At 36.2% G+C, this 24,464-nt stretch overlaps 1 protein-coding gene across 4 annotated transcripts in view; it reads left to right on the forward strand.

Annotated features, from left to right (window-relative positions):
* The window catches only part of EXOC6B (exocyst complex component 6B), a 660,637-nt gene that overhangs the window by 324,646 nt on the left and 311,527 nt on the right, over positions 1-24,464 (forward strand). For all 4 annotated transcript variants that reach the window (XM_054545544.2, XM_024241893.3, XM_063713219.1 and 1 more), the window contains 6 exon segments: positions 190-261; positions 1,619-1,716; positions 6,455-6,560; positions 7,482-7,591; positions 10,844-10,955; positions 22,525-22,659. In XM_054545544.2, the coding sequence (XP_054401519.1) occupies positions 190-261; positions 1,619-1,716; positions 6,455-6,560; positions 7,482-7,591; positions 10,844-10,955; positions 22,525-22,659 (633 nt within the window).

The raw sequence follows: 24,464 nt of genomic DNA on the forward strand, positions 1-24,464 counted from the left end.
TGTATTCAGCTGTTCCCTGGCTGAACCTGGTGTTACCTTGTACCACGGAAGTGTTGAATTATTTCTAGGGAAAGAATTTACCAGGTAAAGAATTTGTCAGATAAAGTGCTAAACAATTAAATAAATAAAAATTTAATTGCATTTTTACTAATAACATGTTTTTCCTCCTTTGTCTTTTATTTACTTTAGTCTTACTGTTCTGATCCAAACCTTGTGTTAGATTTGAAGAACCTCATTGTGCTTTTTGCTGACACACTTCAGGTATGTGACTTCTGTTTACATATGCTCATCTAGATTAGTATTATCATCAGCTCTAAACCTTTTTCTTGACTGGGTCTGGTGGCTTTTGCCTGTAATCCTAGTTCTTTGGAAGCCTGAGGTAGGAGAATTGCTTGAGTCCAGGAGTCCAAGACTAGCCTCAGAAATATAGTGAGACTCCATCTATACAAAAAATAAAAACATAAAAAATCAGCAGTAGCAGTAGCACATTCCTGTAGTCCCAGGCACTCTGGGGGCAGAGGTGGGAGGATTGCCTGAGCCTGGGATTTCAAGCCTGTGGCAAGCTATGATCTCGCCACTGCACTCCTGCATGGGTGATAGAGACCTCATCTCAAAAAAAAAAAAAAAAAAATCTGACTGGGCGCAGTACCTCAAGCCTGTTATTTCAGCGCTTTGGGAGGCTGAGGCAGGCTGATCACTTGAGGTCAGGAGTTTGAGACCAGCCTGGCCAACACGGTGAAACCCTGTCTTTAGTAAAAGTGCAAAAATTAGCCAGGTGTGGTGGTAAGTGCCTGTAATCCCAGCTGCTTGGGAGGATGAGGCAGGAGAATTGCTTGAACCTGGGAGGTGGAGGTTGCAGTGAGCTGAGATAGTGCCATTGCCCTCCAGCCTGGGCGACAGGGTGAAACTCTGTCTTAAAAAAAAAAAAAAAAGAAAAAAAAATCTACATAAGCTTGAATAAGTTACCTTTTAGTTTTAAGTTGGGTTTATTATTTTCCTAGGAACTAGGTCTTTTTGTCTCTTTATAGCATTTCCTGAGCTTTACCCTGAGCCGTTGTTTTCATATGTAGTTTCCACCTCCTTTTTTTCTCTCACATCAAATCAATTAATTGAACTACTGACTACATTAGTTTTTCAAAATGTTCTTAATTCATATATGGCAGCTGAGTTAGTTTGCCGTTTCTTTAACTACCATCTTGAATAATGGTGGTTGATTTGAATCACATATTATATCTAATAGAATAGCATTAGAAGTGGATGAGATTCGAAGCATTTTTACTTTCTCTCCCTTCTGTGAACTCTTACTATAGGCAGTAGGACTTATAGGAGGGGATGTAGGGAGGACTTAGCCGATAGTATACCCTTTATATATAGATTTTAATTTTCATCTTTTTCTCACTGGCTTAAACATTTTGCTGGGTATTATTTAATTTTTGAGAGATAGATGCTAGATATTAGGTGTGAATGAAAGATTCTACTAACATGGTTTTATTTAATTTGCTGTCCAAAGAATGTAATATTTTTCAGTACCTTATCCCTCTCATTTTGCCAAAAAAAAAACAACAACAAAAAAAACTCCTTCCTTAGACACTGAAGTGATTTTCTTATTTTGTTTCAGGTGTATGGTTTCCCTGTAAATCAGCTTTTTGACATGCTGTTAGAAATCAGAGACCAATATAGTGAAACTCTGCTAAAGAAGTGGGCAGGTATTTTCAGGTGAGAAATTATCTATAGTCATATGTGTGTGTGTTCATGTGCATTAGTGTACACATATGTATTTATACACAAAGGTTTTCAGATGTTATAGGCAACAAGTATATGTTACTTATATTGTGTAGCTACTCTAGGTTATGATCCAGAATTCAAATAAACTGTTAGAACATCCAAAATTATGTTCCCAAGATATCCAGTCCCAGTGTATTAATGTCTACTGTAGTGGGAAGTCCCCAAACCCTATTTTGCCTTTTTGTTTCCTTCGATAAATATCAGATTCCTTGGTTCATGTCATTCAGATCATCTTAGTGTCATCTTATTCTGTTATTTGGTTTTCATTTTGAGGTTCATGCCTAGTCTACAACTCAATTATAGTGAGTAACATTTGAGCACTTAGGAATAATTTAGGCTTTTGGAAAATCTGTTTGGATGACTCACTCATGTTGTTCCTCATCGTCTTCCCTCTCTACACACAGCAAAGGGGCATATTACAGCCCAGTGTTTGAAGCCTGTTATTTAAGTAGTTATTGCAACATGCATACAATAATAAGAAAGTTATTCTGTCACATCTATCACTCACAGATGTCTTCTCGGACTGTGCTCTTGGCACATAACCCAGGTCAACTCATTTGACTTTCTTCTCTTTTTATACCTTTACTCTTTTACTTTAAGTGATTATGCTGCCTATTGCAAGACCCCTTTCCCTGATCAGTTTGTCCTGTTTTCAAACTTTTATAGCTTTAAGATCTTACATTAGTCCTTTACTCTTACTCTTCATGGTTTATGAACATATCTCTGATCATCACTTAGTCCAATTTATCTGTATATTAATATAAATATTTATATTTCTAAAACCTAGATTTAGCTAATGGTATAATTGTATTTAAGGGAGTCTTATCTCTATAGGATATTTGAAAATTAGTAACATGATATATCCATAGTCTTAGATGCTCTGATCTGATGCCTTCAGTGAGTCTTCTGTTTTGATTTTGGTGGTATGGTCCCTACTATTAGAGAATGCCCAGTTTATTTAAGGAGAGAGAACCTATCGATTTAAAAAAAATCATCCTTGATATAGAGCAGTAGGTAAAGTAAATGAAAATAGTTTGAATTTATTATTGAAGTTACTCTATGTGCCAATTTTGAAAGTTAGAATAGAACATGATTTTAAAAACCTTATCAATGGGCCAGGTGCAGTGGGTCATGCCTGTAATCCCAGCACTTTGGGAGCCAAGGTGGGAAGATCCCTTGACGGCAGGAGTTTGAGACAATCCTGGACAACATAGCAAGATTACGTCTCTACAAAAAAATTAAAAATTAGCCCGATGTGGTGGTGAACAACTGTAGTTTCAGCTACTTGGGAGGCTGTGGCGGGAGGATTGCTTGAGCCCCAGAGTTTGAGGTTACAGTGAGCTATGATCATGCCACTGCAATCCAGCCTGGGTGACAGAGCAAGACCCTGTCTCTAATAATAATAATAATAAAGTACATTTATATATCATATTAAACCAAACAAAAAAAATCTTTGTCTTTTCTAGAGCACACATTCTTTTGTTGTTTACTTCTCACTTACACTGAAATGTTCTGTCCTATTTGTAAATCTCAATTCCTAAGAGATATGTTTATAATTGTGGTCCATTTGTTTCAGAGGATAGTTTCTTTTTGTCTTCTTTAAATCCAAAACAAAATAGCTATATTGTGGAAGGAACATAATAGGGACTGGGAAATGTTTATTTTGGGTTGTGGTATTTATATTAATATTGGACCAAAGAAATACAAACTACTATCAGAGAATACTACAAACACCTCTATGCAAATAAACTAGAAAATCTAGAAGAAATGGATAAATTCCTCGACACATACACTCTCCCAAGACTAAACCAGGAAGAAGTTGAATCTCTGAATAGACCAATAACAGGTCCTGAAATTGTGGCAATAATCAATAGCTTACCAACGAAAAAGAGTCCAGGACCAGATGGATTCACAGCCAAATTCTACCAGAGGTGTAAGGAGGAACTGGTACCATTCCTTCTGAAACTATTCCAATCAATAGAAAAAGAAGGAATCCTCCCTAACTCATTTTATAAGGCCAGCATCATCCTGATACCAAAGCCGGGCAGAGACACAACCAAAAAAGAGAATTTTAGACCAATATCCTTGATGAACATTGATGCAAAAATCCTCAATAAAATACTGGCAAACTGAATCCAGCAGCAGCACATCAAAAAGCTTATCCACCATGATCAAGTGGGCTTCATCTCTGGGATGCAAGGCTGGTTCAATATACGCAAATCAATAAATCCAGCATATAAACAGAACCAAAGACAAAAACCACATGATTATCTCAATAGATGCAGAAAAGGCCTTTGACAAAATTCAACAACCCTTCATGCTAAAAACTCTCAATAAATTAGGTATTGATGGGACGTATCTCAAAATAATAAGAGCTATCTATGACAAACCCACAGACAATATCATACTGAATGGGCAAAAACTGGAAGCATTCCCTTTGAAAACTGGCATAAGGCAGGGATGCCCACTTTCACCACTCCTATTCAACACAGTGTTGGAAGTTCTGGCCAGGGCAATCAGGCAGGAGAAGGAAATAAAGGGTATTCAATTAGGAAAAGAGGAAGTCAAATTGTCCCTGTTTGCAGACGACATGATTGTATATCTAGAAAACCCCATTGTCTCAGCCCAAAATCTCCTTAAGCTGATAAGCAACTTCAGCAAAGTCTCAGGATACAAAATCAATGTACAAAAATCACAAGCATTCTTATACGCCAATAGCAGACAAACAGAGAGCCAAATCATGAGTGAACTCCCATTCACAATTGCTTCAAAGAGAATAAAGTACTTAGGAATCCAACTTACAGGGGATGTGAAGGACCTCTTCAAGGAGAACTACAAACCACTGCTCAATGAAATAAAAGAGGATACAAACAAATGGAAGAACATTCCATGCTCATGGGTAGGAAGAATCAATATCGTGAAAATGGCCATAACCGCCCAAGGTAATTTATAGATTCAATGCCATCCCCATCAAGCTACCAATGACTTTCTTCACAGAATTGGAAAAAACTACCTTAAAGTTCATATGGAACCAAAAAAGAGCCCGCATTGCCAAGTCAATCCTAAGCCCAAAGAACAAAGCTGGAGGCATCACGCTACCTGACATCAAACTATACTACAAGGCTACAGTAACCAAAACAACATGGTACTGGTACCAAAACAGAGATATAGATCAATGGAACAGAACAGAGCCCTCAGAAATAACGCCGCATATCTACAACTATCTGATCTTTGACAAACCTGAGAAAAAGAAGCAATGGGGAAAGGATTCCCTATTTAATAAATGGTGCTGGGAAAACTGGCTGGCCATATGTAGAAAGCTGAAACTGGATCCCTTCCTTACACCTTATACAAAAATTAATTCAAGATGGATTAAAGACTTAAACATTAGACCTAAAACCATAAAAACCCTAGAAGAAAACCTAGGCATTACCATTCAGGACATAGGCATGGGCAAGGACTTCATGTCTAAAACACCAAAAGCAATGGCAACAAAAGCCAAAATTGACAAATGGGATCTAATTAAACTAAAGAGCTTCTGCACAGCAAAAGAAACTACCATCAGAGTGAACAGGCAACCTACAAAATGGGAGAAAATTTTCGCAACCTACTCATCTGACAAAGGGCTAATATCCAGAATCTACAATGAACTCAAACAAATTTTCAAGAAAAAACCAGACAACCCTATCAAAAAGTGGGCAAAGGATATGAACAGACACTTCTCAAAAGAAGACATTTATGCAGCCAAAAAAAGACACATGAAAAAATGCTCATCATCACTGGCCATCAGAGAAATGCAAATCAAAACCACAATGAGATACTATCTCACACCAGTTAGAATGGCAATCATTAAAAAGTCAGGAAACAACAGGTGCTGGAGAGGATGTGGAAAAATAGGAACACTTTTACACTGTTGGTGGGACTGTAAACTAGTTCAACCATTGTGGAAGTCAGTGTGGCGATTCCTCAGGGATCTAGAACTAGAAATACCGTTTGACCCAGCCATCCCATTACTGGGTATATACCCAAAGGACTATAAATCATGCTGCTATAAAGACACATGCACACGTATGTTTATTGCGGCACTATTCCCAATAGCTAAGTCTTGGAACCAACCCAAATGTCCAACAATGATAGACTGGATTAAGAAAATGTGGCACATATACACCACGGAATACTATGCAGCCATAAAAAATGATGAGTTCATGTCCTTTGTAGGGACATGGATGAAATCGGAAATCATCATTCTCAGTAAATTATCGCAAGGACAAAAAACCAAACACCGCATGTTCTCACTCATCGGTGGGAATTGAACAATGAGAACACATGGACACAGGAAGGGGAACATCACACTCTGGGGACTGTTGTGGGGTAGGGGGAGGGGGGAGGGATAGCATTAGGAGATATACCTAATGCTAAATGACGAGTTAATGGGTGCAGCACACCAGCACGGCACATGTATACATATGTAACTAACCTGCACATTGTGCACATGTACCCTAAAACTTAAAGTATAATAAAAAAAATAAATGAGCAATAATAAAAGAAAAAAAAGATTGGAGTTCATCAGAAAAATATTTGTGATTAACCCACCTTCCCTCCATTCCCCTCCCCTTCCCCCCAACGTTGTCTATCCTTCCCTTCCCTGTGTCTATCCTTCCATTTATAGAAACATACTTGATTCTGACAACTACAGTCCTATACCAGTAACAAGTGAAGAGATGTACAAAAAGGTGGTAGGACAATTCCCATTTCAAGATATAGAACTGGAAAAGGTAAGGAATACTTTAAAATAAACTTCTCTGGTTGTTTAGGCATCCTCTTAAAAGCTTTCATTGCATCAGTTTGATTGAAAGCATTACCTTTAACTCAATGGGTTAGAACTCTAAAACAATTTCAAATGATTCTTTTTTCTTTTTCTTTTTTTCACTTTAATCACCTTTCTGACAATGAAGGACTCTTTTTGGGGAAGACCAGAGTTTCTTGATTTGGGAATCAGCAGATGGCTTTGGGTCCTATTACCTCTGAAGTGTTTGGAGGATTGCTGCGGATGTTCTAATTCAGTTTACACTTTGAAATACTTGTTTTTATTAAAATTTAAAGACATTTTTTCCCCACAACATAAAATTTACCCTTTGTGGTATACAATTCTGCTGATTTTGACAATGTATTGAGTTATGTATCCATTACCACAATGTTGATACCAAATAGCTCTATTATACAAAAAAAAAAAAAAATTCTTTAATGATGCCCCTTTGTAATACCCCTCCCTTAACCCAGCCCCAGGACACCAGAAACCTGGGCTCTGTGCATCTACTTTTGCCTTTTTCAGAGTGCCGTATAAATGGAATTGTGTAGTATATAACTTCTTGAGACTTACTTCTTTGATATAACATAATGTTTTTGAGATTCATCCAAATTGTTGCATGTATCATTGTTCATTCATTTTTATTGCTGAGTATGTAACACAATTTGTTTATCTCTTTCCATGATGAAGGACATTTGAATTATTGTTTTATTTAAATTTATGTCTTTTTAATATCAGAAAACTTTGGGAGATATTTTCTTATATTTGAGTTTGTTAAGGAGACAATTCACAATGTGAAAGAATGTTCCTTTTGCAACCTAAATAATTTATAAATATCTTCAGTGTTTGTTGGTTTGTGACTTGATTTCATTACTTCTTGCATTTACAGCAACCATTTCCAAAAAAGTTTCCTTTCTCTGAATTTGTGCCAAAAGTTTACAACCAAATTAAAGAATTTATCTACGCTTGTCTGAAGTTTTCAGAAGATCTTCATCTAAGGTATAATACAAAATAGTAGAAATGTAACCAATGCTAAGTTTGTGACTCCATGTATTTACATATTCTGAAAAACTTTTGATAGTCCCATCAGCCCTGATTTTGGAAATCTTAATAATTAGCATTTCACTGCATGGCACTGCTATATTTATATAGTCACGACGAAAGGGAAGATTGGTAACTTTTGAATAATTTTGAAAATTTATATTATCTATCTTATTCTTTATAGATTTGCATTTCAACACTTATTATGACAGTTTACTAGAAAATGGTAGGCTGGATGCAGTGGCTCATTTTTGTAATCCTAGCACTTTGGGAGGCTGAGGCAGGAGGATCGCTTGAATCCAGGAGTTCAAGACCAGCCTGGGCCACATAGTGGGACCCCCATCTCTAAAGAAAAAAAAAAAGACAAAAAATACTAATTTTGACATTCTACTTAATGAAATGTTAAGGCCAAAAGGGGAGTGTCAGATAAAATCCTTTGGAAACATTATTGCTCTACTTGTATATGTATATTTTCTATACGAGCTAGAGTGTAGGCTCCTTTGTTTCTTTATTCATGCATTGGTTTATTCACCATACATTTTGGCTAATGTATTATTTGTCAGATGCTGCTTGGTATAGAAATAATTAAGATGCTGAAAATGTGGTCCCTGTCTTCAAGGAGTACCTAGTCTAATTAAGAAGCTGAACAATTAATAAGTGCTGGAGCAACATAGAAGCCAAGCCAAACACAAACGAGGATGTTTGTGTTCCATCCTTTTGTAGGATGGAAACATTTTATCTTTGTTCAACACAATATCCCCTGTACCCAGCTCAGAAATTTTTTTTAAATGAGTGTATGTATGAAATGAATGGAAAAAGCATGGTATGCCAGGCTACTCTGAAATAAACATAGTTGGGGAATAGTTTGAGTCACTTCTTTGTTAACTATTCTTACTAAGAAAATAAATGAAACATGGGGTTTGTACAATTAGTTTGTCCTTTTCTCTGAAAATGAAATTGTTTTCATAGAAATGTTCTCTTGAAAATGAGATTGTCTTTTGAAGTTACAAACCAAAACCTTTTTTTTTTTTTAGGGTTCACTCTTTTTTTTAAATTATTATTATACTTCAAGTTTTAGGGTACATGTGCACAATGTGCAGGTTAGTTACATATGTATACATGTGCCATGCTGGTGTGCTGCACCCATTAACTCGTCATTTAGCATTAGGTATATCTCCTAATGCTATCCGTCCCCTATCTCCCCTTACCCCACAACAGTCCCTAGAGTGTGATGTTCCCCTTCCTGTGTCCATGTGTTCTCATTGACAAACCAAAACTTTTTTACCCTGGGTTTCCATCCCCCACCTGCCTGGCCTCCACTTCATTAATATAAATGACCTTATATCAGATAATTGTCTGTAGGGTATGTTAGGTATATTATTGTAGATAAATCATTACAAGTTGATTGCAAAATTACTTTTTCTATCTTCTTTTGGAAGAAAGGTAATATGGTAAAGGAATAATATTAGTAATGGGATAATGTCAGATGCCTTTTTCTTGCTTGAATATGTGAAGTTTTTGCCTGAAAACTTCCTTTGATACTTTTCACATTTAAAATTTAAATAAAATATTTAACTCGGGGATTTTAGAAAAAGCTAGATGCCTTTTACTCTTCATTTGGCATTTATCTTATATCCTGGAATATGTTTACCTTATAACCTGGAGTGACAGAGATTGCTTTGTCAGTCATATCTGTTTTGGAGGCTAACATGGAACATGAGACAATTTGTATAAAAACCATTATTTCTTTTACATGCAGGTTCTCAAAACAAGAGAAACTGCTGCGTTCAGATTTTAATGCAGCTTTAAGAATAATTATTCTGTTAGTTTTCGCTTTTACACTAGACAGAAGAGGCCAAAAAGCATTATACATATTGACAAAATTTGTAATTGCAAGAATTCTGAATATGCAAAACTTTCTTTTTGAAAGAAAGATTTTTTTTTAAATAGCAAACACATGGCATTTCTATGGTAAAATACTGTTCTAGCATTCATACTCATCTTAAAAAAATAGAATATATACACACCCACATACATATGCGAGAGATCCTGTTTCACATTATATTAATAAAATTAAATGCTTTTAAAGAATTCAGGCGATAAAGGACAGCACAAAGAGGAACAATGTAAATGACCCAAAACTCTACCACATAGTAATAACACTTCTGATATGGTTTTTTTTTTCTTTTAATCTTGCTTGCATGTGAATATGTGCACAAACACAGCATTTTTTGGAGCAAATTACTACGAAATACTTCTGTTTCTGTCTACAGTATAGAAGACTGGAAAGAATATTGCTTCCTATGTAACAATGCAGGGGGGAAAAAAAACAGAGAAGCTACAAAATTAAAACTTTTTTGGAACTCATCAGAGAGGCGAAGTCAGCAGGAAACTAAGTAGTCCGAAAACCATGATGGGACTGGTCCCTCTACGGGGACAGACTCCTGCACCTGTGGCAGAATAGGAAAGGTGTAACTACCATTCATGTGAGAAAGACAAAATCAGCAAAAGTCTTAATGTATTGTTAACAGTGTACTGTGAGCTAGCATGACAATATAGAACCCAGAAGACAAGGTGAAAGAAATAGAACAAAGTGCCCAAGATCTGTAGGGCAATTTCAAATGGTAGATTAAAGTGGAAGACTGAGAGAACTGGGAAGAAGAAATACTTTAAAATAAAGTGGCTGAGAATATTCAAAAAAAATAATGAAAGGCATCAAACAAGAAATTCAAGATTTTGAGAACCCTAATTCAGATAAATAATAGCAACAACAAGAAACAAACAAAAATATTTAAAGACATCATATTCAAACTGGTGAAAATGAAAGGTAAAGAGAATGTTTAGAAGGCATTCCCAAAAATAAAAATTACATTATAATGATAAGAATTATAATAGACTTCTTTTCTGAAACTATGCAAGCCAGAGAAAATGGAGTGACGTCCTTAAAGTACTCAAAGAAATAAAGAAAAAAAACAGCCAGAATTCTATAGACAGAAAAACAATTTTCAAAAATGAAGGCAAACTATTTTTTTTTCAGCCAACAAAAGCTAGGAGAGTTTATTATAGTACTTTTTCTGACTTACAATAAGTATTATTTGCTGCTGCTATTATTATTTTATTATTATTACCACAAGTACCACTGGCACCCTGTTTGTTTGCCGAAATAATTCTGCTACCTGTTATGACTGACTCTTAATGCTTCTTTTTCAGCTCAACTGAAGTTGATGACATGATTCGTAAATCAACAAACCTGTTGCTAACCAGGACTCTGAGCAACTCTCTGCAGAACGTTATTAAAAGGAAGAATATTGGGCTTACTGAGGTAAACCTGCTCCTAATGAAGGCAGCCAAGCCAGTATGTGAACAGATGTCCTAAGCTCTGGGCCTTATGTCTGAATTCGTTAAAGCTTTCTACATGCTCTTCCTGATAGGCTTCTAATGGTGAAAGTGCAAATGAAATCTCTTGTTCTTTTCTTTGGTCACCTTTGAAAAATTTATTTATTTTTTTCTAAAAAAATCATTTTTCTCTTTTATTGTTTTCACTAGCTTAACTGGTTTTCCTTTCTGAAGTTGTTAGAATACATTTCTATTACCTGCCATTGATTATACACAAATATTTTTGTTTGTAGAATATATTGAGCATCAGGTGCCAATCAAGTGAATGGCAGTTCATGTACAACGTAGAATATGAAATCACATTTTGCTTGCATCAGTTATTGATGCCAAGGATATTGCAATCATAGTTCTTGGTTAGTGTCAGACTCAGCCTTTATTTTTAAGATATCTCATGTGTATGAAAGGTAAATTACTCTTTATCAGCTTGTAATTTGTTTGCAAAAGGACTAGATATTTGGGATCAAGGAAATGTGTAGAAAAGGCAATAGTCACATTTCTGTGGAGGTTTATGGAATCTCATAAAAAGAGGAGGGATATTTTACATATATTGAATGTAGTACCTTGGCAAACAAGATTTGGTCTATTGGTGTGTAGTTCTAAAATTTAGAAAGATGTGAAGTTCTCTCTCTTGGAAACTCAAGATTGCATAGTAACCTCAATCTGTTTTACACTGGATGTTATAGTGCCTAAAATGAGAGGAGTTTAGAAGAATTTTTTTTCACAAGGAAAGGGAAAGGCTGTTTGCCATCTGTTTTACCTATAGAGGTGGTGCAGTTTGGAAGTCTGTTACTCTAGGAAAAAATTGACATTTAAAATGTACACTGTCAAGGATTATGGTGAAGTGCAGCAAAAAGTTAATGATACTGACCTATAGGTAAAGACAGCTGGAAGCCAGGTGGGCATTTACTTCTGATTTTGGAGTTATTTTCTCTTTCTCTGAATTAAGATAAAAAAAATATAATAAGATGGGACATTGGAAGTGATTGAGTTGTACTTATAGCAAACTTTTCTTTCAATTGAAAATTACCTTAGACTTTATTTGGGATAATCCCCTCATTTTACAGAGCTTCCTTTCTATTGCCTGGTACAGAAATATTAGGCATTTGCCTTTATGTATCTGAAAAATAGCTAACCTCCTTTATAATCAAGAAGGTTACAGCAAAGGAAGGTTGGAGTGAAAATTAGGAAGTCCTCCTGCTTTTGTTAGATTATAGTGTTTTCTTTTTCTGGACGGGAAGTTTATTATTTATTTTGTGAACTATCTCTTCATTATAACTCTTCATGTAACTGTTTTTATGTCATTTAATTTAGCAGTCTCTTAACAATTTTATAACAAGTAGCATAGCAAGAACATGGTCTGATAGAAATAGCTTTGGCCTCTGAAGAATCTTGGGTTCAGTTCTGGCTGAGCCATTGGTTTCCTGTTACATTTTAAGAGAAAGGCCTAACTTCTCAGCTTGGATTTCAGGAAACACTGTACGGGTCAGGTAATAATAGGAAGAACCAGTATGAGGTTATCAAGGAAGAACCGTGTAATTTTGGCACCATTTCATTGAATACTAAATGTTATTCCTTAGTCATTGGGTGTTTTTAGGGAACTATACTTTCAATATCTTTGCATATGAATGAAGAAACATGCATACGCTTTTGTTTGTTTTGGCTATTATGGTGGTGTATACATGTATAGACACATACACATAAAGTGATTTTTTTAATTACTAACAAGACACACTTTGAATAATTATACTACCTACCTTTGGAAAGAGAAGACACATCCTTTATGAGTAACTAACGTGAGTTCACATCTGGAATCATCATCATAATAGGTAACACTTGTGGAGCAGTTTATATTCTTCAAAGCTCACTCACAAATTCAATTTCAGTTAGTACAGTAACATTTGAAGCAGGCTGGGCGTGTGTTATTATTCCCATTTTATAGACAGCCTAATTAAAGTCCAGGGAGATTGCTCGAGGTCATATAGCTAGCAAACAAGGTAGAAATGAGACATAAATCTAGGTTTTTTTCCCCAAACCTATCCACTCCTACTGTATTGTACTGCCTTCCATATTGATTTAATTATTTCATCCTAACAAAAATTGAGATTTTTATAGGAGGTCCGTAGTAACATGGATATTGTTTTAGTTAGAGATAATAGAATTATGATAAGCCCACAAAATTTACAGATTCCTATTTCAGGATGTCAGATAATTCTCTTAGGAATTGAAAGTTCCTATAGATGAATGTCTCTCTGCCTGCCCTTCTTGTATTGGGGTTACACAGTGTTTGCTCTGTTTTGGGGTTACACAGTGTTTACTCTGTTTTGGGGTTACACAGTCTCTTCTTTTTCTATGCATATGCTCTATCTTTTTTCCTCATGGCTTCTTTTTTTCTCCATGTTGAGCCAATTCAAAATTACCTTTCAGTTTTAGCACCACTAGAACATGAATGCCTTTCTTTTTCAAACTTTATGTGACTATTCATTTTTTTTTAGCGAGAATGGCTATTTTCCTAGGGCTGCTTCATAAGATCTATGAAAAGTGTAATTGAGTATTGGTTAAGACTGTATGTTCTAATATATACTGCCTGGGTTCCAATTCTGGCCCTCCTCGTAATAGCTGTGCCCTTGGGCAAATTACTTTGCTTTCTGTGTAAAATGGGGATAATGGTAGCATGTATTTCACAGGAATGTTGTGAAGCATGTAAAGTACTTAGTGTGCCTGGTATATAGCAAATACTCAATGCATATTACCTGTTATTATTAAGAGGTCTAAGCAGTCAAGCACTGATTAATACTAGTATAGAAATGGAGTTTTTTAATTAACAGAAGTAAAAAAAATTAGAACAAGATGTTCTATTAAGATAATTTGTTTATTACCTTTACAATTTTTAAAATATGTACTCTCTATTAGGCACTGATTCCATGCCCTTAAGATAAATCAGTGAACAGTAACAACAACAATAGAGATCCTTGCTTACATTCTACCAGAGAAAAACAGATAATAAATAATAAACAAAATAAGTCAATTTTGTAGTATGGTTAAAGGTAGTGAATGCTATGGAGAGAAGAAAAAGCACCTGGGTTAAGGAAATCAGGATTCTGGTAGATGTTCTAGGTTGGTTTTATTTTTATAGCAGCACCTTGAGGGTAAGTTATTATTGCAGGAGACATTTCAGGTAGAGATTAGAGCCAGAGCAAAGGCCTGAAGGTAGGAAAGTTCTTGGCAAGTTGAGGGAAAAATCAGGAGGCTAGGGTAGCTGGAGTGGAGTGAGCAAGGGGAAGAGAAGCAATTGGTTAGTTTAGAGAGGTATCAAGCATTCATGGTAGGCCATTGTAAAGCCTTTTGCTTTTATTTTGCGTGAAATGGGGAGCTATTGTAGGATTTTGTTTAATGACATGATCTGAGTTACATTTTGAAAGGATCACATTGACCATGGTAGTGAGAATATACTGTAGGATGGAAACAAGGGGACTAGTTAGGGAATTATGGCAGAAATCCAGTGAGACTGGGTGGTAGCTATGGACAGTGATAAGATTTTAACTGTAGAGCCAGCATGCTTTCCTGATGATTGGGTATAAAGGAAGAGAAAAAGTGAAGAGTTGAAGGTAACTAACTCCAGGATTTTTTGACTTGAGCAACGAGAAGGCTGTATATACCATGAACTAAGATAGGAGAAATTTTAGGCAGAGCTAAATTTGCTGTGAGAGAACATTGGGAATTTGATTTTAGACATATTAAATTTATAGTGTTTATTAGACATATAGGTTGAGATGTTGAGTAAGCAGTTGTGTATATGAATTTGCAAATTGGAAGTGAGGTTTGGCCAGGGGATAAAAATTGGGGAGAATATAAATATTTATAATCATGCAACTGGATACTATCACTGAGGGAATGAATAAAGATGGAGAAGAAAGGAGGATGAAGAATTGAACTTGTGGGTGCCCTGAGATTAAGATATCGGGAGAAGAGAGGAACAGTGAAAGGAGGCTGGGAAGGAGCCACCAGGGAAGTAGGAAAAACAAAACAAAAAACCAGGAGTGTGCATAAAGTATATAAAGAATGAGAGAGTGGCGAATTATGACAAATACTGCTGATTGGTAAGAAGAAGGTGAAGAATTACCATTGGGTTTAGCAATTTGGAGTAAGTTGGTGACCTTGGTAAGAGCACTTTTAATAAAATGGTGGAAGGAAACTCCTGATTGAGTAGGTTTTAAAGAGAATGGCTCCTGCAGAGGGGAATTTCAAATAACTAATATAGACACTATTGCCACTACAAGGTGATTGTGAACTGTGCTTAGTGCCTTGTTTCCAAAAAGTAGAGGGTAGAATGAGGAAAAAAGTAACCTTACAGTGAAGAAACCTGGCAGACGCTGCCTTGCTCAAGTGTTCCAGGTTAACATCATCAGTGATAAGTTATGTTGATAGTATGTACCTTTCACATGATTTGATGAGAGGGCACTTTGCCTCTATGTTCTCCCTCCGTAACCCCATGAGCCCAGTCTAACCATGGGAAAACATTAAACAAACAAAAATTGAAAGACATGCTATAACATACTTGACCAGTACTCCTTAAAACTGTCAGTGTAGGGCTGGGCACAGTGGCTCCCGCCTGTGATCCCAACACTTTGGGAGGCTGAGGCGGGTGAATCATGAGGTCAGGAGTTCGAGACCATCCTGGCCAACATGGTGAAACCCCGTCTGTACTAAAAATATAAAAATTAGCTGGGCGTGGTGGCACGTGCCTGTGATCCTAGCTACTCAGGAGGCTGAGCCAGGAAAATCGCTTGACCTAGGGAGTTGGAGGTTGCAGTGAGCCGAGATTGTGCCACTGCACTGCAGCCTGGTGGCAGAGCGAGACTCCATCTCAAAACAAAACAAAACAAAACAAAACAAAAAACTGTCAGTGTAATCAAAAAGAAGGAAAATCTGATAAACTGTCACAGACCAGAGACTAAGAAGACGTGACAACTAAATGTAATGTGGTATCTTAGATGGAATCCAGAAACAGATAAAGAACGTTAAGGAAAAACTAGTGACATCTGAATAAAGTATGGCGTTCAATTAGTAGTAATGCGTTTATGTTGGTTCCATAGTTGTGGCAAATGTACCATAGTAATGTAAGATGTTAACATTAAGGGAAGCTGGGTGAGGAGTATATGGGAACTCTGCAACTTTTTTGTAAATATAAATACAAAACTGTCCTAAAATAAAGAGTTTATTTAAATAAAAAAAATTAAAGAGTGGGAAAAGAGGAATTAGAGACAGCAAATATAAGACAGCTCTTTCAGGAAATTTTGTTACCAAAGGAAACAAAGAAATGGGGTGATAGCTAGCAGGGGAAGTCGGTTAAAACATGTTTTTTTGTTTGTTTTATTTTTTAATGGGACAGATAACAGTGTTATTTATTGTGGGAATGATACAGTATAGAGCAGAAAAATGGGTGATGTAGGAGAAAGGAAGAAATCATCTGGTGCAATGTCCTTAAGTAAGAGAGTTTAAGATAGAATACACAGTTAAAGGGATTGGCATTAGATAGTGTCAAGTTCACCTCTGGTAACAGGTAAGAATCAGAGTGTGTGAATGCAAATGGTAGTGGTTGGGTAAGTATTATGGTGGCGGGCTCCAAATGCTCAGTTTTCCCAGAAAATGCAGGGTCTTCAGCTAAACGTGCAGATGGGAGAGCAAGCATGGGAGTTGAAGGAGAAAGAAGGTGTGTTGTAGTCCTCTGGGGGTGTGTTAAAAAAAATTGATTTGTGCCAGATAATGTGATTATTTGGTAGCATTAAGTGCCCACTCTTGACTAGTGTACATGAATTAAAGTGAAACTAGCTAACATGATTGTACATTTTCTTTTTCTTTTTTTTTTTTTTTTTTTGAGATGGAGTCTCATTCCGTCTCCCAGGCTGGAGTGCAGAGGCCTGATCTCGGTTCAGTGCAACCTCCACATCCCAGGTTCAAGCAATTCTTCTACCTCAGCCTCCCGAGTAGCTGGGATTACAGGCGTGTGCCACCATACCCAGCTAATTTTTGTATTTTATTAGAGACAATGTTTCAATATATTGGCCAGGCTGGTCTCCAACTCCTGACCTCAGGTGATCCACCCGCCTCAGCCTCCCAAAGTGCTGGGATTACAGGCATGAGCCACCGTGCTCAGCCATGTTTGTGTATTTTCTTAAATCATATTTAGCTGGAAGCTGCAATATATCAGTTCATATCAATAAGACTAGTTCTAAAGAATTGGGTATATTTTCATCTGATACTTTATAATTTACAGTATGTTTAATTATTTATAATATGTAGAAAGAAGTTCAGAGTTCTTTCTGGTGAAACTGTATTGGGTATTGTATTTTTATGATCACAGGGCACTACTGTGATGTAGTGCACTACACATACCTAATATGGTAGTAGAGACCTGAAGAAATGACTAGTGCTTTGCATTTATTCTTTGCTTTTAGTATAATTTAGATTGATGACCATATGATTCTATCCTCTCATTTTCCACATTCCATTTATCTCCCCTCTCTCTTGTTAACAGAAGTGATATTGCTCACATTGTTAAAATGTTTTATACTTAAGTCTAGTCAAATATAAACTTTGTACTTTATTTTGGAATTTGTAACCAGGAGTTTCATGTATTTAGTATTTTAGGTATTTTAATCATGGAGATGGTATAAAATGAGTGGTTGACACAGTTTTTTGTACCCTGACTGGGGTGAAATGGAGATCAAATCCCTTGAAGTCTATGTGATAGCTCATTTTTGTGAATGAGAACCAATGCTACTATTTAGTTTTTTGTTTTGCAAATTTAACAGTTGAGAGGCATTGGTGGAATGAAGAAGAGTGTGACTTCTCATTTTCTTCCTTTGGATTAGTCCTGTTGAAGGTTTATTGTACTGAATTGTCTGTTTTGGGAAACATGCTAAAAGCAGTTTTAATAGGTGCAGATGTGTATACTCCAGAAATAATTTATAGTTGGGAATGGAAACCTCTTCTTGGAATTTAGGGCTTAGTTTTGAACTATGGAAGATGATGAAGATATTTTCTGGGGTTTGTCAAGAATAGAATGTCATCATGGTTCAGGTTCCACTGGGGTGTTTTGAGCAGGCTTGGAGGAGAAATGACCTCCACAAGAAAGAGGAACGCTTTTACACCGTTGCTGGGAATGTAAATTAGTTCACCCATTGTGGAAGACAGTATGGCAATTCCTGAAGGATCTAGAACCAAGAAATAACATTTGACCCAGCAGTCCCATTACTGGGTATATACCCAAAGGAATATAAATCATTCTACTATAAAGACACATGCATTCTACTATAAAAACACATACACACATATGTTTATTGCAGCACTATTTACAATAGCAAAGTCACCAACCCAAATGCCCATCAATGATAGACCAGATAAAGAGAATGTGGTACATATACATCATGGAATGCTATGCAGCCATAAAAAGGAATGAGATCATGTCTTTTGCAGGGACATGGATGAAACTGGAAGCCATCATCCTCAGCAAACTAACACACCAACAGAAAACCAAGAACTGCATATTCTCACTCATAAGTGGGAATTGAACAATGAGAACACATGGACACAGGGAAGGGAACAATACATACCAGGGCCTGTTGTGGGGTTGGGGGGTGAGGGGAGGGAATTTTTTTTTTTTGAGACGGAGTCTCGCTCTGTTGCCCAGGCTGGAGTGCAGTGGCTTGATCTCGGCTCACTGCAAGCTCCGCCTCCTGGGTTCTCGACATTCTCCTGCCTCAGCCTCCCGAGTAGCTGGGACTACAGGCGCCCGCCACCATGTCTGGCTGATTTTTTATTTTTATTTTTTGTATTTTTAGTAGAGACGGGGTTTCACCGTGTTAGCCAGGATGGTCTCGATCTCCTGACCTCGTGATCTGCCTGTCTCGGCCTCCCAAAGTGCTGGGATTACAGGCGTGAGCCACCGCGCCCAGCTGAGGGGAGGGATCTTTAAGAGGACGGGTCAATAGGTGCAGCAAACCACCATGGCGTACATACACCTATGTAACAAACCTGCACATTCTGCACATGTATACCGGAACTTAATGTAAAATTGAAAAAAAAAAAAAAAGAAATTACTTCCAAGGTGTGCTATGTACCTTTCTTGTTAGATTTTCTCTGATACAAGGAAGGAGAGACAGAAAAATTTTCTAATTGTTAATGGTTTTTCACTTAAGTGACTTGTGTCATTTACTTGTGAGAGATAGTCGTTTGATTTATAATGTTCTTTTTTGACAATTCTCATAGAACTTCATGTAAGAGATAATCAATATTTGATCTATTATTAGTTTTATGTCCTTGAAATAGTGTTTAGGACAGTTTGTATTACTGCAGTGTTATATATTGTAAGAGACTGGGAAGTAGTCGTTAAAAACATCATCAAGGGAGCTCAATACTCTGATGGAAGTTATCTGAAATTGCTTCATTTTATCTTTCAATTTGAAATTATGCCCAAAGCATCTGGTTTTACATTAGTAAATGCCCTTGTAAGGATTTTGGTAGCTGTCATTCAGGAGTAGTTATCACTTAGACCTCGTTAACAGACAATATTCTCTCTGAAAATGACATGGTATCTACTGTAATCCTAGAGTGTCTTAATAGTCTATTCTATGCTCAGCAATGAAACATTTCAAAAAGTGACTGACAGCCAATTGATGTAATTCACAGTGATCTTTTGTGTTGACAGATCTTTAAAAAGTCATGGGAAATTACTACTGTACCCAGTGAAGCCACCTCCCTTTTTTTTCTTTAACTGCCAGTATCCTGTAAAACAGGATAATTTTCTCTTTGACTGCCACTGTTTTTTATTTCGATAACATGACATGATTCCTCCTTATTATTAGGATTTCTTTTGATTGGCAGAATGTGTTTCCATAGGTAATACTGATTTTAAAATAGAAAATTTTCGGTTCTCAGATTAACTCTCTTAATTTTCTGACTTCCACATCAAGACAACCTTGCCAGTAGCCACGTTCCCACTTAGGAAGACGAATGATTTAATTCACACAACTTAATATTTTTAGATGATTTTAGTCCTCCTCTGAAGGAGAAAATGATGAAAGCAAGAGGGTGATGAATTGCTTATTTTGGTGGATATTTTTTCCTAGAGCACTCCAAAGTTAAAAGGTTGTTTTTTTTTTTTGGTAATTTTATAGGACATAGTAGTCTTGTGTTCAAAACTCAAAATTTCTGAATTAAAACTGTGGAATGAATGGAAAGGAGAGCTGATGTATATGAACTTGTCTGATGAGTTACGGGGGAAAATACAGAGATCTAGTCCCAGTGTTGCCCTAACTTTTCATCTAAGAGAATTTATTGGAATTGTATCTCTGTGTTTTTGCCCTTTGTTATTGTGTTTCAAAGTAGTTATTTTCCTAAGATGGTCAGGATGATCCTTAGTGGAGTAGAAGATACTCTTTTTCTTAGTTGAAACCAGTACTAAAACATTGTCTTTATGAGTTGGCATGTATTTTTTGAGAATGAAGTGTGTGCTTTCATCCTGTGCTGGATGATGTAGAAGTGAGAATGTATTTTCTGATTATAGTCCTATTTGTATTTTTGTTTAATATTCTACGGCATGATATGATTCTTACTGAATTTAAATTCCAACTTTTTAACATTGTTTTGAAATATCATGGATTGTAAACATGTGTAGTACCACCCTCATCTTTAGTTCCAGTTTCTGCTTTGTGTCATATGCCACCCCCACCCCCCACCCTCTTGGCTCACTGTCTCACTAGACCAAAAGACCCAGATTAATTCATTGCCTTACACACCAAAACTCCCCCCTACCTGCCGCAACCTCACCATCAGACATATTTTTGTGAAAATGCAGAGTAAAGATGTAGAAAAGAGAGACAAAAAAAGAGGTCCATTCTATTTCCTGTTTGTATTTCTTTTAGACTCTAAGGAATATGAACAGTTTTATGGTTTAATAGTTAAGAAATAAGTAATGGATACCACTTTTTTTCCTCTTCTTTTTACAGACAGTAGAATCAGAGCATATTGGGGTCCAGTTGATTGCAGGCCCAGAATATTATATTTTAGTCTAATGTACACAATCATGCAGCACTTCAGAGCTGCCATATTATGCTTATGCTAAAAGGCACTGGCAGAGTTATTTAGATAAGTCCATAATTGGAAGGTACAGGACATAGTATTAGTTTCATTTAGGCTGTGTGATCTAAAGAAAATCACTTCATTTTCGTTTCTGTTATAATAAAATGGAAGTTATAATTATGTCCCTTTAACTACTTTTCCAAGTTTTTGGGAAAACAGTGTAGGAAAATGAATCATGAAGTTCTTTAGAATCCTTAATTCTATACAGACAATAATGGTTATTCTTCTTTATCTTCCTCTTCTAGTAATTTATAGAAGACAACTTTTTTTTTTTTTTTTTTTACCAGTACTGTCTTTTTAATGATCTGTTCTATGTAAGAAAAGGGAAATAGTGTTGACAACAGAATATTTAATCCTCACAATAACTCTGTGAAGTAGACATTATTATTGACATTTTACAGATAAGGAAATAGGGTTATAAAAGATAAGAAAATTTCCCAAGATCAGTAAGTAATAATAATAAAGTAAGTCATTAATTCCCTGGTTACTTTCACTTTGATGCCCATGTTCTTTCTTCCACAAACTGATGTAGTTTATTAACATATTGTAATCTCTCCTAACATCTCTGTTCATCATGCCTGATTTTGAAACGTCTTGTTGCCATTTTAATGATTCCTGTTCTTTTGGTGATCATTTATTTGTTTAGTTCATTTGGCAGTGTTTTAGTTGGAAGGCATCATGCTAAACTGTAGCAATTTCTGTTCTTAGTCTAATCTTTTTTAAACAGAAGAAAACATACCTTTAGAATACAGTGATAAGTGTTCCCATAATATGGGGGAATACAAAATGTTTTGGAATGCTAGGACGTATTAGTCCATTTTTATACTGCTATAAAGAACTGCCTGAGGCTGGGTAATTTATAAAGGAAAGAGGTTTAATTTACTCACAGTTCAGCATGGCTTGGGAGGCCTCAGGAAACTTATAATCATGGTGGAAGGCAAAGGGGAAGCAAAGAACTTCTTCACAGGGTGGCAAGAAGGAGAAGTGTGAGTGAAGGGGGAAGAGCCCCTTATAAAACCATCAGATCTGTGAGAACTCACTCACTATCATGAGAATAGCATGGGGGAAACTGCCCCCATGATTCAGTTACCTCCACGTGGTCTCTCCCTTGATACATGGGATTATGGGGATTACAATTCAAGATGAGATTTGGGTGGGGACACAAAGCCTGACCATATCAAAAACTTCCTAGAAGAGGTAACATGAAAGCCCATGCTTTAACATACCCCTTGCCTGAATGTGGATGGCCTTTTCCATCATGCCTTACATTTGTTTTGTACTGGCAGATTCATATTGAGCCGTTCATCCTGGGGTGAGTAGTTAAATGACTTTTACATGTGTTTGTTGTTTTCTAGCTTGTCCAGATTATTATCAATACAACACATTTGGAGAAATCCTGTAAGTACTTGGAAGAATTTATCACCAACATCACCAATGTGCTTCCAGAGACAGTTCACACTACCAAGCTCTATGGCACCACAACTTTTAAGGTGAGAGGGCCCTATAGTACTGTGGAAATGCTTCTGTTGTACACAGTCTGGGACATTCTCCCTAACATGACCTTGTTTCTGCAAGATGGTTTATAACATCCTCTTGAGAATAAGTGTTTATGATATGTTTGGTTTCCCTTCTCTATTTTCTTTGAAAAAATAAATACCAGTGCTAGTTTTTGGGTGTTTAAACAAAACAAAACAAAACAAAACAACTACAACTGTGTCTCTAAACCCTTCCTTATGTTTTGTACATGTAAATCACTATTTCCTAAGTTGAGCCCCCATCACAGTCAACAGTTCTTAAGTATGATCTAGATAATCATAGTTAAGACTGACATTAACATTAATTAAAATTTTCTACTAAGCTGTCGCCTGCTCTCTGTATCCTGTGACCAGTTTTTTTTTTTTTTTTTTTTTTTTTAACCAAATCTTGCTCTGTTGCCCAGGCTGGAGTGCAGTGGTGCAATCTTGGCTCACCGTAACCCCTGCCTCCTGGGTTCAAGCAGTTCTCATGCGTCATCCTCCCAAGTAATTGGGATTATAGGCGTGTGCCACCATGCCTGGCTAATTTTTAGTATTTTTAATAGAGATGGGGTTTCGCCATGTTGCCCAGGCTGGTCTCGAATTCCTGGGCTCAAGCGATCCACCCACCTTGGCTTTGCAAAATGCTGGGATTGCAAGCATGAACCACCACACCCGGCCCTGTGATCAATTTTTTAATCTTACTTTTTAGTGAGGAATTTCTGTCCCTGCTTTTCTAGTTAGCAATTTTATAATTTCATATGTCCACAGCACTAGTTTTGATCCAGAGCTGGATCAAATGGGAAGAAATGACAGTCATGTAGAACAAAAGAAGGATTGATGGTAGATGAGTTTCTGGAGGGTAAATGCTATTGCTCAGAGCAGCTTTAATAAACTCCTTCATATTTATGTGAGCTTTAAATAGGTATTAAGCAGTAAAAGTAATAGGACAACATCTCAAACATTAAAAATGTGGATCTAACATATAGGCTACTTATATGATTTGATTTCTTGTTTATATTATTATTTGATTGTTTTAGTTTTGAAACATATTCCATGTCACCCTTTTGAAATCCAGAAATTGATATTAATTAAATGTACAGTTGTAGAGGTGGAACCATGATTTATGTCCCCTGTTGTCTGCTTTTTCCCATCATCTTAACCTCTTTCTCTATTTTTGGTACATTCTTTTGACAGTAGGCGCAAGAGAAGAAATCAAATTTGATTCATACTGCTATTATACTTTATGACAGATAAAAATTTTTGGTATGACTTACTATTTTTCTATTGTTTGAAAAAAACACAATGTTGAATCAGAAAGTATTCTTTATGTATCTATGTGATTAGGTCAGCTGCTAGGTTAAGTTACACATTCATTAAACTACTATAAATTATTTGTTTCAAAATGATAATAAAATTACTTAAAATTCATTACACATAATGTTATGTTCATATCATGACTTACTAATTTTTCACAATGTCTAATGATACTAATTTAGATGTTCTTTTAGTGAGGAAAAGAATGATTTAATAAAAAGGCCCTGAGAATGAGTATGAAAATATGACAAAAGCTTTCAGAGCTTCAGAATGACCTCAGGCAGTTTTATAGGAATTATAATTACTCTCAAATACTAGCATTATTATGGAGCTTGGGCATTAGATTTATCAAAAAAATTTCCATATTTGCTCTTCTGTGAAAGCCAGAATTTCTCTAGGAAAGAAAATGTAAAAGAAATAGTTCAGTGTTAAGTAGATAATAGGGAGTTAGGGAATTAGAACGT

The sequence above is a fragment of the Pongo abelii genome, chromosome 12, assembly GCF_028885655.2.
Source record: "Pongo abelii isolate AG06213 chromosome 12, NHGRI_mPonAbe1-v2.0_pri, whole genome shotgun sequence".
Classification (NCBI taxonomy): Eukaryota; Metazoa; Chordata; class Mammalia; order Primates; family Hominidae; genus Pongo; species Pongo abelii.